This window comes from Paralichthys olivaceus, chromosome 2 (assembly GCF_024713975.1).
Source record: "Paralichthys olivaceus isolate ysfri-2021 chromosome 2, ASM2471397v2, whole genome shotgun sequence".
NCBI classification, from domain to species: Eukaryota; Metazoa; Chordata; class Actinopteri; order Pleuronectiformes; family Paralichthyidae; genus Paralichthys; species Paralichthys olivaceus.
In genome coordinates, this window is record NC_091094.1 from 29494412 (window position 1) to 29508195 (window position 13784).

General features: G+C 44.4%; 1 protein-coding gene across 2 annotated transcripts in view; it reads right to left on the reverse strand.

Annotated features, from left to right (window-relative positions):
• The window catches only part of LOC138405527 (E3 SUMO-protein ligase ZBED1-like), a 28296-nt gene extending 16230 nt beyond the window's left edge, over positions 1-12066 (reverse strand). For both annotated transcript variants that reach the window (XM_069514659.1, XM_069514655.1), the window contains exon 1: positions 3986-12066. In XM_069514659.1, the coding sequence (XP_069370760.1) occupies positions 5462-6502 (1041 nt within the window). In that variant the 5' untranslated portion in view covers positions 6503-12066 and the 3' untranslated portion in view covers positions 3986-5461. The remainder of the gene's footprint in view (positions 1-3985) is intronic.
• Between the last annotated feature and the right edge of the window lie 1718 nt (positions 12067-13784).

Sequence of the window (13784 nt, forward strand, 5' to 3'; positions counted from 1 at the left end):
ATGATAGCGTTGCATTCTCTCACGTTTCTTTGTGTGGTTAAATCCAGCTTGAGATAATCCATTTTATTTTCTAACGAGCGGACGTTCGATAGGAGAATAGATGGTAGTGCTGTTTTGTTAGGGTTTCTTTTCAAGCGGTGTGTGATGCCGGCTCGGCAACCTCGCCTTATCCTCCGTCCTATGCTCGGTCTCCACTGCCGCTTCTCGGAGGGTCCGTTGTCTCGGGACATTATTCCTAGACCGAGAAGAGTTTCTCGATCCGTGGCGAAGTTAACTCCGGACATATCCTTAGTGCTGTTGTTGTTTCTAAGTCCCAGTAGTGTACTCCTGTTCGTGATTCTTGAAGACGATTTTGACGGTAAATTTAACATAAAACACACATTGTTATCGGGAGCCGGCTTGGCCGCAGCCTCACTGGGCGCCGCCATCTTGCTTCAGAGCAGAGACGTAGTAGCGGATGGGAAAAAACTGTTCTTGTGACATGAGGTTTTGGTCCTGATGGACCGCAGCCTTCTGCCAGAGGGGAGTGTCTCAAAGAGTTTGTGACCTGGGTGGGAGGGATCAGCAACCATCTTTCCTGCACGCTTCAGTGTTCTGGAGGTGTACAGGTCCTGGAGCGACGGTAGATTGCAGCCAATCGCCTTCTCTGCAGACCGAATGACACACTGCAGTCTGCTCTTGTCCTTGGCAGTGGCAGCAGCGTACCAGATGGTGATGGAGGATGTGAGGATGAACTCAATGATGGCTGTGTAGAAGTGCACCATCATTGTTTTTGGCAGGTTGAATTTCTTCAGCTGCAGCAGGAAGTACATCCTCTGCTGAGCATTTTTGATGAGGGAGCTGATGTTCAGCTCCCACTTAAGGTCCTGGGAGATGATAGTTCCCAGGAAGCGGAAAGACTCCACAGTGACAATTATGGAGTCACAGAAGGTGATGGGGGCAGGTGAGGCTGAGTTCTTCCTGTAGTCTACAACCATATCCACTGTCTTTAGAGCATTGAGCTCTAGGTTGTTTTGGCTGCACCAGTTCACCAGATGGTCAACCTCCCACCTGTAGGCAGACTCGTCACCATCAGAGATGAGACCAATGAGAGTGGTGTCGTCTGCGAACTTCAGAAGCTTGACAGACTGGTGGCTGGAGGTGCAGCTGTTTGTGTACAGGGAGAAGAGCAGAGGAGAAAGAACACAGCCCTGGGGGGATCCGGTGCTGACAGGAAGTTGGTGATCCACCTGCAGGTGGAGTCAGGCACACTCAGCAGGGAGAGCTTCTCCTGAAGCAGAGCTGGGATGATGGTGTTGAAAGCAGAGCTGAAATCCACAAACAGGATCCTGGCGTAGGTTCCTGCGGAGTCCAGATGCTGGAGGATATGGTGGAGGGCCAAGTTGACTGCATTGTCTACAGACCTGTTGGCTCTGTAGGCAAACTGCAGGGGGTCCAGGAGGGGGTTGGTGATGTCTTTCAAGTGTGAAAGCACAAGGTGCTCAAAGGACTTCATAACCACAGAGGTCAGGGATGACGGGTCTGAAGTCGTTAAGGCCTGTGGTCCTTTGCTTCTTGGGAACAGGAATAAGTGTTGAAGTCTTGAAGCAGGCTGGCACATGACATGTCTTCAGTGAGGTGTTGAAAATGTCTGTGAACACTGGAGACAACTGATCAGCGCAGTGCTTCAAGCTGGATGGCGAGACAGAATCCGGTCCAGCAGCTTTCCGTGGGTTCTGTCTCCTGAAGAGTTTGTTGACGTCCCTCTCATGGATGGAAAGAGTCGTCACTGAGGTGGGTGGGGGAGTGGAAGGGGGGACCTTTAAGGTGGGCATTAGTGGAGGTGCCCAGGCCCCTGCTGAGGTGGAGGGAATGCACTGGAGCTGGAGCTGTTGTGGGGGATGGTTGCAGGACTGTCCCTTTGTTTTTCAAAGCGGCAGTAGAACTCATTCAGGTCGTTGGCTAGGCGTTGGTCGTTGATGGAGTGGGGTGCTTTAGGCTTGTAGTTGGTGATCTGCCTGAGCCCTTTCCAGACAGACGCAGAGTCGTTGGCTGAGAACTTGTGTTGGAGCTTCTCAGAGTACAGTCGTTTAGCCTCTTTCACACCCTTGCTGAACTTGTACTTCGCCTGTTTGAATCTGTCTTTGTCCCCACTCCTGAAGGCCTTTTCCTTATCCAACCTTAACCTTCTGAGTTTGGCTATGAACCAAGGTTTGTCGTTGTTGTAACTCATCCTGGTGCATGATGGTACACAGCAGTCCTCAAAGAAGCTGCTGTATGACGTCACAGCCTCTGTGTACTCATCCAGACTGTTGGTAGCAGTCCTGAACACATCCCAGTCAGTAGAGTCCAAACACGCCTGGAGATCCTCCACAGCCTCACTGGTCCACTTCCTTGATGTCCTCACTACAGGTTAGCAGAGCTTTAGTTTCTGCCTGTACGCAGGAATCAGGTGGACCATGACGTGGTCAGAGTGTCCCAGTGCAGCACAGGGGACGGCGTGATAAGCATCCCTGACTGTGGTGTAACAGTGATCCAGAATGTTCTCCTCTCTGGTCGGACATTTAATAAACTGTCTGTATTTAGGGAGTTCGTGAGTGAGGTTTCCTTTGTTAAAGTCACCGACAACAATAACTAAAGAGTCCGGGTTGGTCCGCTCCACACACAGTATCTGTTCGGCAAGCGTGCGCTGTGCGTCCTGCACATTGGCATGCGGTAGGATGTAAACACCGACCAGAGTGAATGAAGCAAACTCACGGGGTGAATAAAAAGGCTTGCAGTTTATGGTGAAAGATTCCACGTCAGGAGAACAGTGCTGCTGGATCACTGTCACGTCGTTGCACCAACCGCTGTTGATGTAGAAACAGATTCCTCCACCTTTTGTTTTGCTGGAAAGTTCCGTGTCTCTGTCTGCTCTGTAGAGTTGGAATCCTGCCAGCTGCCGCGCAGGGTCTGGTATTAGTCCACATAGCCACGTATCCGTGAAGCACAAAACAGCAGATGAATAAAAGTCCCTGTTTTTCCCCAACAGCACTTGTAATTCCTCCACTTTGTTGGGCAGTGAGCGCACGTTAGAGAGAAATATTCCAGGTAACGGTGTGCGTGATCCACGCTGGCGAAGACGCACAAGTGCACCGGCCTGTTTCCCTCGCCTCCGGCGTTTCACTTCGTGAGCAAAGGTAAGCGCAGCTTTGACCAGAATGTCCAAAATTTCCAGTGTTGGGAGAAGAAAAGTTGGAAATAAATCCTCTGGTGTTGTAACCCTGATGTTCATGAGCTCTTGTGTAGCGAAGGAGCTCTGGGTACCATCGCAAAAAACAGAAGTAAAACACAAAATAAAACAAAACAATGCGCACCAACACACCGAGGCAACCATCCGCGGCGCCATCTCTCAAGTTTGGTGTGTGTGTGTGTGTGCCATTTTTCTGTATGGCTGTACTCAATGTATGGTGCCTCATACTTTCTGATTTTAGTTGGCCAGGAGTTCTCGTTCCAGGAGAAGATCTTTTGCAGCAGTGTCTTCCACAGCAGGGCTGTTGCTCTGTTCCTTCGGTCTCTTTCTTGTCAAAAACCTGTCCATTTTGCGCTTGCTACGCTAGCTTGAGGAGCAAAGCAGCTTGATAAATGATGCAAACTGCCAGGTCTACACACGATGTCAAGACGTCATGAATGATGTTTTGACTGGCAGGCAATCAGAAAGATGAGCACGGCAAATATGATTTCGATATGATAAATTTCTATAAATTATATTTTATGATAATGATTAAAAAATGATAATTCGATTATATTTAATGATAATGATTAAAAAAAATTTATTAGATTAAATTGAATTATTTTGCTTTTTTTTCTTATCTTCCCTCCAATTTTCTGAGGCCCCCCTAGCGCCCCCTGGCAGCCCCCACTTTGAAAAACACTGAATTACCGAACTGAAACTTTGCACACCAGTTCAATCAAACACAGGGCACATGCAGAGCAAATCAACTCATGACAAATAGAGGGGATGCACCTTGTGAATGAAAGCGAAGATGACATGCTTTGAGGCAAACATAGGACAACACTGTGGAATGCCGGGCTCCACTTCTCCACATCCTTCAGGACCCTCTACTTTGAAGTGATGTTAAACCTGATTTTTCAGACAGAAAAAAGTACAGAAACTGATTTCCTTAATATGTATTAATAGCCTGTTACAGATAACCAATGATGCTACCTACATACACTAAACATGCACATTCAAAGTATGACTGGCTGTGTAACTGAAGTCAAAATCAATGTGAACGCTGTGTCGTCACAATACAAACGTGATCCTCGTGAACTGTCATGTAAACAAAGCTGGTGATGACAGTAGTCATACAAACAGCAGTAAAGTACAACCTTAAGAAATAACCGCAGGGAGGGACAACAACGTGACAGTAAAGAACGTTACCTGTGTTATTTCTGAGGTTCACAACATGTTCAGAGTGAGGCTGCTCTGTGTGCTAGTGTTGCCAACAGTTAGCAACGCGCTAGCATTAGCATTAAAACCCCACAAAGTAAAGTAAACAGTGTATTGTCCACTGCTTACTTCTTTGTGAAATATGACACATCATTCATTTGTTTACTTACGGGTTGATGATCTTGAACCAGGATGCGCAGTGTGGGGAGGCTGTATCCTTGAGGTGTTGCAGAAGGTTGAGAGTCTGTGGTAAAATGAGCCGAGCACACACCGACACACTCTTGCTCCAACACGTCAGATAAAATAAAGCGTAACCGCTGGTTTCGAATAGAAACGTTCTTAAGAGGAATGTGCACAGACACATTCTCTTCCTTGCATCCCTCCACACTGCAGTGTTTCTTCAGTGTTGTTTGTTGTGGTTAGCCTGTGGTACCTAACAAGCCGCTAGCTCAGCAACATGTCTGCTTGGTGTCTCGTTCATGGTGGTGGTGAGTTCGGAGGATGGGCTGGTATAGGGCTGGGCGATATGGACCAAAAGTCATATCCCGATATATTTAGGCTGAATATCGATATACGATATATATCCCGATATTTTTATTACAAAGTGAGGGCAAATGTTCAGTCAAAGTCAAAGCCAAATATGACATGTCACAGGTAGTTTTATTGAAACCGGCTATTTCAGTGAACAGTTGCAAAATCGAATGAATAAATAATGAATGAATAAATGCTCAGCTGTTCAAATAACTATAAAATGTAAACATTAATACTGTATAACAACAGGAGTACCTTTTTTTTTAAATCAAAGCTCTGTAAAAAAAATATCTTAAATAAAAATAGCCTATGAAAAAAAATAGGCCAATCTTTTATGAGAAAAGTACAATATCAACATTAGCCCTAGTAAGGGCAGCATTTATATATAAAGAAAGAACAAAATAAAGTGCTCAGTTTAAGGAAAATGTTTTTAAACATCTTTTTTTACTTAAAACAACATAAACAGTAGTGTTGTCTTGAGGTAGACATTAGAATACAGACAATCGTGTCCTCCTTAGTTTACAGATTTTGTGCGAGAAACACCAGCCTGTCAACGGCATCTGGCTTCAGAGATGCTCTGTGGCAGGTCACAATATTGCCACTGCAGCTGAAAACCCTTTCGGAGGGTGAACTGCTAGCTGGTACCAAGAGATACTTTTTTGCCAGGTGGCTCAGAGCTGGAAAGACAAATTCATGATCCTTCCACCACTTGAGGGGATCAGTGTCACTCTCCACACTTGCTGACTGCAAGTAACTTGACAGTTCATTTTCAATAGCCCCCCTCTTGGTTGGTGCAGTGGTGGTTGCTGTGCGCTGCTTGAAGAAGCTTGCCAGTGTCTTCTTAGCTTTTGGTGCTACTGCTGCTGCTTCTCCATCTGCAGGCTCAGGCACAGTAGGCACACGTAAGTAAGGCTGCTGACAGCTGCTCTGATCAGCCAGTAGCGTCTCCACCTCCAAGACAGCTCTGTGCTTCAATGCATCGACCTTTTCACTTGGGATGTAGGTGGTCCTGAACCGTGGATCCACAAATGAAGCCATCTCCAGTAGGTCAGTAGTGGCTGGTTCAGAATACTTACTGTTGAGGTACTCAACAATGCTGGTCTTGATCGATTTGCAAAGCTCGCTATCACCCTCTTCACATGCCAGGAGACTTTCGTTAAAAAGGTGCAGCACAGGTTTCACATATGATAGAGTGACGTACTCCTCACCTGACAAAGCATCGGTAAAGTCCTGGAGAGGTTTCAGGACCTTTTGGACTGCTTCTAGGACCTCTAAGTCCTGCCAGGTAGGGACAAGGTGCCTGGTCTTTATGTCACTAGACAGGACTTTGGCTAGTGCTCCTTCCTGCTCCAGGACTCTCTCTATCATCTGCTGCCTCGATCCCCAGCGTGTGGCAGACTCGGTTATGAGTTTGTAACTTGGAAGACCCAGCTGAATCTGGACTTCAGCAAGATGTCTCCTTTTCTTCCAGCTGTATGAAAAACAGCTTACAACTCTCTTGCACAGAGAAATGGCCCGAGTGACGCGCGTGTCATTCATGCCATGTCCTGTCAGAATCATAAAAAACTATTAATTAAATGGGTTTATGCGAGAAATTCAACTCTGGTTTCACTTGAACACACTCATACAGCCAAGTGCTTTCCAAAATCAAGCTTTAGATTTATTCTACATTAATATTATTTTCTCGTTTCATAGTTTATTTTTTTAATCAACACCAGTCCTAAACATAAATAACAAATATTATATTCATTTATTTTCTGAATTTTAATCCTGTAAGAGATTGTTATGTATTATTATTATTTTTGTAGAATTTATAAATGATGACTTTACTATATGTACAATTACTCATATTTCGTTCTTGTTGTTGTTCTTAGAATGTATGCTATTTTTTAATGCTACTTCATATTTCTACTCCACTAAAAACTCCACACTGTTTAGGCCTACGTGTGAAAGTTGCAGACAGACACACACAGGAAAATAAGGAAAAACTAACATTTTAATATGTTTTTGTTTAAAGTAAAAAATCTGAATACTCCTTAGAACACTGCACTCACCAATAACCAGGTGTAATCTGTGACCGAAGCACTGCATCCTCAGCCACTTGTTCAGCTCAACCGCTTTGACGATGTTGCTCCCGTTGTCGGTTGTTATAGCAACCAGATGCTTTTCTTGGAGTTTCCAGCTTGCAATTGCGTCCTGTAGGGCCTCAGCTATATGCTCACCAGTGTGATCCTGGGGGAAATAACTTGTTTGGAGACACGCTGTTTTTATCTCCCAGTCTTGAATGAAGTGAACTGTCACGCTTATGTACGGCTCACACGTCCTGCTCGAGCACATATCGCTGGTCAACTCAAAATGGGTCACGTTAGCGAGCCGGTCAGCAAGGCTCTGTCTGACTTCATTGTACATTTGTGGCAGTGCTTCTCGTGCAAAGTAGTTGCGACTGGGAAGCTCATATCTCGGGTCCATAGTTTTCAGTAGCTTTTTAAATCTGACTTGTTCCACAGTTGCAATAGGGACCATATCTTTAGCAATGTGATAGGACACCGCTTTAGTTATAGTACACCACTTGTCACTTTTCTTTTCATAAGGCACAGTGCGGGAAAATGAAGCTTGCAGTGAGCTTTGTTTCGGGGCTGGAGCTTTTCCGGGTTGTGGACAGCTCGCGGCTGGGGCTTCTGCAGCGCGCAGTTTCACACACTCTTCGTCCTGCAGTTTGTGCCACTGTTTTAGGTGGTGAAAAAGATTTGTAGTGCTTCCACCCCTGGCTAGAACTTGTTTATGGCACTCCCTACATATGATGTGATTTTGTTGCTCATCTGATACCTTGAATCCGAACCATCTCCATATTACTGAGCCACTGCATTTTCTTTTACAAACCAAGTCCTCCTTCGCACGCTCCGCAGACGTTGTTGCTTCCTCCATGTTTTTTTAAGAGTGCCGGAGTGTCTGTTCCAGCCCCTCCCCTCTCTGTGCATGAAACAGGAGGGGCGGGGGCGCGGGGAGCAGTGCAGAGAGCTCCGGGTGAGCAGCTTGCCTGGAGCAAGGATCACAGCGCAAATTTGAACTATATCGATATGGTCTAATTCCATATCGCATTTAAAAATATATCGATATATTTTTTATATCGATATATCGCCCAGCCCTAGGCTGGTACCGGCTGAGTGGGTCTGAGAGAACAGTGCTGTTTCCATAGGATGTCAAACGAAGCATAAACGTAATGAGTCATTTCGATAACACTTTTCTATGAATGGACTGAGTCCGGGGAGTGACTGTGTTACTACCCACTAACTTGGTTAGTAAAAGACCAAAAAATGTATTTTACACACTATGGGCCCTTTAAAGACTCTTTGCTCACTCACTAACCAGTCCCTCTATCGGGTCCAGTTCAAAAATGAAACCACAAAATCACACCCAGCTTACGGTTGGATGAGCCTTTTATAGGCCTTTGAGTACCAGTCAAATATTTTAGTCCGAAATCCAGTGACAGAGGAGCAGTTCCTGAAGGTGTGGGGCAGTGTGCCCTCACTTTGCATCTGTCACACAATGGTCTGATCTTGTGCAACCGAGATCTAGAATAGTGAAGGCAGAGGACAACTTTAAACTGTATCAGTTGATGTCTGCTGTTAATAGAGCAAGACTGTATTATCAGTCAATCAATGAATTGTATTTGTATAGCCCATATTCACAAATCATAATTTGTCTCATAGGGCTGTAACAAGCTGTGACATCGTCTGCCCTTAACCCTCTACAAGAGTAAGAACAAACTACCAAAAAACCCTTTTAACAGGGGAAAAAAACAACGTAGAAACCTCAGAGAGAGTGACATTTGAGGGATCCCTCTCCCAGGATGGACAGAAGTGTAATAGATGCCACATGTAATGGAGAACATCTGAGAAATAGTAGAGTAATTACAGCATTGGTTAGAGTAAATAGTTTGTAGCATGATGGAAGGTAATTGAATTGAGGAATTATTGTCAGTAATGGTAGAATATCTGAGTAGATATATTGTATATCAAGCAGTCTTGTTGTAATCATAGTCCACGATCAGCTGCCACCATGATCAGGATACACCATCATAATCCATCGTCATGATCCATGATCCGTCATGGCCCATCATGATCCACCATCAGCTGCCACCTTAATCAAGGTCCACCACTACGATCAGATGCCAGCACGATACAGGATCCGCCATTACCATCATGATCAGCCAGCACGATACAGGATCCTCCATTATGATCCTGATCTCTGATTCAGATCCACCATCATAATCCATGATGTGGCCGCAGTCGTGGTCCTGGATCTGTGAGCAATAAGGCACAGGGACTCCGGGGAAGAAGTCAAGTCAGTAATATGTATTGATGTGACATTAAGTTATTTGATGTGATAAGGAAGGACAAGAGGAAAGAGAAGCTCCATGTGTCATGTGTCCTTCGAAATTCTAAAACTATAGCAGCATAACTAAGAGCAGATCTAAGAAAAGCCTGGACCAGCTCTAACTATAAGCTTTATCAAAAAAGGAATGTTTTAAGCCTACTCTTAAACATAGAGGGGGTGTCTGCCCCCCAAACTGAAACTGGGCGATGATTCCACAGGAGAGGAGCCTGATAGCTGAAAGCTCTGGCTCCTTCTCTACTTTTCGATACTTTAGGGACAAGTAAGTCTGAATTCTAGGAGTGCAATGCTCTAGTAGGGTGATATGGTACTATGAGCTCTTTAAGGTATGATGGTGCCATATTATTAAGGGCCTCGTAGGTTTAGAGGAGAATTTCTATTCTTGATTTAATTGAAGCCAGTGTAGTGAAGCGTATGCAGGAGAAATGTGATCTCTTTTCCTGGTTCTTGTCAGGACATTTGCTGCAGCATTTTGGACAAGCTGCAGAGTCTTTAACGACTTACTGCTGGAGCCTGATAATAGGGAATTACAATAATCAAGTCTGGATGTGACAAAGGCATGGACTAGTGTTTCTGCATCTTTTTGAGACAGGACATGTCTGATTTTTGAGATATTGCGTAATTGAAAGAAGGTGGTCCTAGAAATGTGTTTTAAGTAATAATCAAAGGACAAATTGGAATCAAAGATGACTCCTGACTGCTTTATTGGAAGCAGGGGCAATGTCATCTAGCGCAGCTGTATCATTAGATAATATATGGTGTTTAGGGCCAAGTATCAGAACCTGTTTTTTCTGAGTTTAATAAGAGAAAATCTGGAGCATCCAGGTTTTTATGTCCTTGAGACATGTTTGAAGTTTAGTTAATTGATTACATTGTTCTGGTTTTATTTAAGTATAACCGGGTGTCATCTGCATAGCAGTGGAAATTTACCGAGTGTGTCCTGATAATGTTTCCTAGTGCAAGCATATATAATAAGAATACAATTGGGCCCGTGGAACACCGTGGTTAACTTTGGTGCGCATAGATGGCTCATCATTAATTTGCACAAATTGGAATTGATCTGAAAAATATGATTTAAACCAGTTTAGGAAGGTTCCTCAAGACCGAGTCGCCAATGACCAGAGTTTGCTTCTCAATGCGTTGAGTGGAGAAAATCTGTTTGAAACGAGAACTGGTGTGTCCTTAATTGTGGGCTTTGAGGTAGCACTATGCCCTATCCAGATAGTCACCCAGCCGCCCTGGGCTCGCAGCTGCTCTTATCCCATGCAGCATCAGATATTTCAATTACCCGTTCCAGTCCTGTTTCATTATGTAGTGGCTACAGCACAACCATCAATAGGGTATTCAAACCTAGGAGGAGTCAGGAAGCTCCATTAAAATGTTAAAAAAAAAATGTGATTCTTTCTCTGGAGGACTTATGGGAGACCGTATTTGTAAGTATCAAAAAAAGTGTGAATGATGCAACTGGAACTTCAAAATCCAAATCAAATTTTATTTGAATAGCCCATATTCACTTACACTCACAATTCTTCTCATAGGGTTTCTCTTTAAGTAGGTCAAATGATGCAAACTGTTGTTGGGACCTGGTATCTGTGAACCATAGTTGGGCCTACATGTGTAGTCAAAAGCCTGACCACATGTCTCCTTTGTTCTGGAGACAAAGGACAGCTTCCAGAACTCAGTCTCCCAGGGTGCTTCATCTTCACACATAGGTGGTAAAACTGCTCCTGGAGACAACTCTCAACCACTATTGGTCACTGTGTGCCCCATGACCCATGAGGTCACCAGGCCAATATAAGCCGAGTTTCCCCTCTGCTCTTCTCTTTCCTCTTCACTCGTCGCCCTTCTCTCATCGGCTTCTTCCCCTGCCGACCTTTCCTGGAGGAGTAGGGTCTGGCCCTGCTCTCCCAGCCAGGGAGACTTCCTCCATCCACAAGCTCCTCAACTTCCAGCAGGCATGCCTGGAGCAGACCACTAAGACCTTCCAAAGGCAGCGACACGAGAGCCTGCCTAAAGCCTAGTTTATGCTTACTGCGTCACGTCGACGCCATACCTGCGCCGTCGACGTGGCGCAGTCGTTGAGCATTCGAAGTTCTGCGTCGAGGGAACGTGTTGCTCTGCAATTCACCGCCATGGCGCTAGGGGGTGTAGCTGTGTGTTTGTGTGGTTATAGCCGAATCCTCGCTTTTTCTTCCGTAAAGTAAACAACAGTAAACAATGGCGACCGAGGTGGAGCAGCTGTATTTGTTGTTGGAGCTCATCAATATTGAAGAACAAATGCTTATATTGCAAATGTTGAAGCGCAAGCTACAAAGAAAACGTTTGCGGAGGTGGTTTTTACAACGAGGAAGAAAGACCGGAAAAGCATCTCCCGGAACTTACGTTCTGAGCGGACCAATCACAGCGCTTGCGGTCCGCGTCGATGTGACGCGTAGTTAGGATTTTTGGGAGGCGCGCGTCAGGCTACGGCGTAGGGGTCCGCATCGACGGCGTAGCTATGGCGTAGGTACGGCGTCGACGCGACGCAAAAGCATAAACTAGGCTTAAGAACTACAGCACAACAGGATCCACAAATCAACAAGACCACTTCACTGGACTTCGAACAGCACATCCAAAAAGGACCTTTCCCGCTTTTTCATGAACTGGTAACACAACTGGGCTTTATTATTACGCTAGGCTAAGCAAAGGACTGTTTAATCCTATTTCTATTTCATGTGATGTTTGTAAGTTTGACTTGTGTTGCTGTGATATTTGGTAATATGTTATTTGAAAGTTAATGTTAGTTCTGTTATGCTGATCACTTCTTTGCATGCATCTAACTACTTTCTTTAACCTGGCACCAACACCTCACACACTCATCTCCACAAACTTAACACACACATGGTCTCACCACTCCAGGGGGCCTTTTGTCTTCATAGTGGCCAGCAGCCATTTTGAATCTCAGTCACTCACTGTCACTCACTCACACACACACACACACACACACACACACATACATGCATACTCGCATACACACCTGTATATAGTAAGTACACCTTTTGTTAGTTTTTGTGTTTATACTTTTATTATTCTCATAATAAATGTTTTTCTTCAAAACACATCTTAGTTAATGTTGCATAAGTGTGAATTTTGCCAACCTCTACACTGTCAAGAACTCCATATCCTTCAAGTTTGCTAGCTATTGATGTGGTAATTTTGCTTATGGTTATTTATTTAATTATTAATCAGAGTTCCAAATTTGTAGTCAGTAATTTCATGAGACTTATTCAATAAATTGGCTATCTTTTCCCTTCCTTTGAAGGGTGGTGCCCCGATTTATCTTTTATTAGTTTAATTATTATTTAATATTAATATTTGTAATATTAATATTTAATATTTCAGTGATAGCCACATTTATTGAATGCCCAAAAGCACACCATTTATGATGCCCCGCGTGAAGGAAAGTACATAATTGTACCCTGCGCAAGGGAAAGTACATAATAACAACATTAATACCAACATTTTTGGTGCTCCATGTAAGGCAAAGTCAGTATTAATAACATTGTTTTGATGCCACGTGGAGCAGTGCACAACAGTTGTTTCATTTATAATAAATACGACTACCGTCATCCACTGTGTCCATCCCTGTATTTGTCATGCCCTGTGAGCCGGGCCGTGACACTATTCTCAGACTTCAAAAATGAACAGGAAACTGTTCAGAAAATTAAAGATATGCCTCTCTCTGCGAAGACTGTCGAGGATAGGGCCATTAAAATGGCAGAAAACTTCACTGCGGAGGTAGCTGGGAGTAGGGGTGAAAAAGTATACCGTATTTCGGTATACCGCGGTGGTGTAAAGCCACGGTGGTGACACCGCAAGATTTCCAAGCTCACAGTGATGGTAATTAATTAATTATTTTAATATTATGCGGCGCTGCTGGTGCAACTCCACTTACACGAGTAGGGAACTCACAAATAAAACATTTCACTTCACGTTCACATTAAGATCAGTGGTGGTCAGTCGTCACTCAGTCACATTATAATCTAATTTTATAGCTGCAGCAGTAAATTGAAAAAGCGTTTCCTACCTGTGTGCTGCTCAAATGTATATTCCATTAGTTCAGGGCAGGCTGCATGGTCAGCGTCTTTTAGTTGGTTCAGTGACAGTCCAATCAAAAAGGTAGTTTTGGTAAATACACGCAAGACCCACATGATCTAGGAATCTAGAAAAAAGCATGGCTTGATGATGGCAGACTCCGAACCAAAGGCAGATTTACCCACGGGCCCGGTTGACCCGGTTTCCCCTACTTCACCACCGCTTTATCCTCCGGCCAAGCGACTCCGCTCATTTGTTTGGGAGTTTTTTAGCTACCCAAAACAACCAGATGGATCCATAAAGCCGACTTGCAAACTATGCAACAGGAAAGTAGTTGCAAGATCCGCGAATACATCGAACATGACGTCCCATC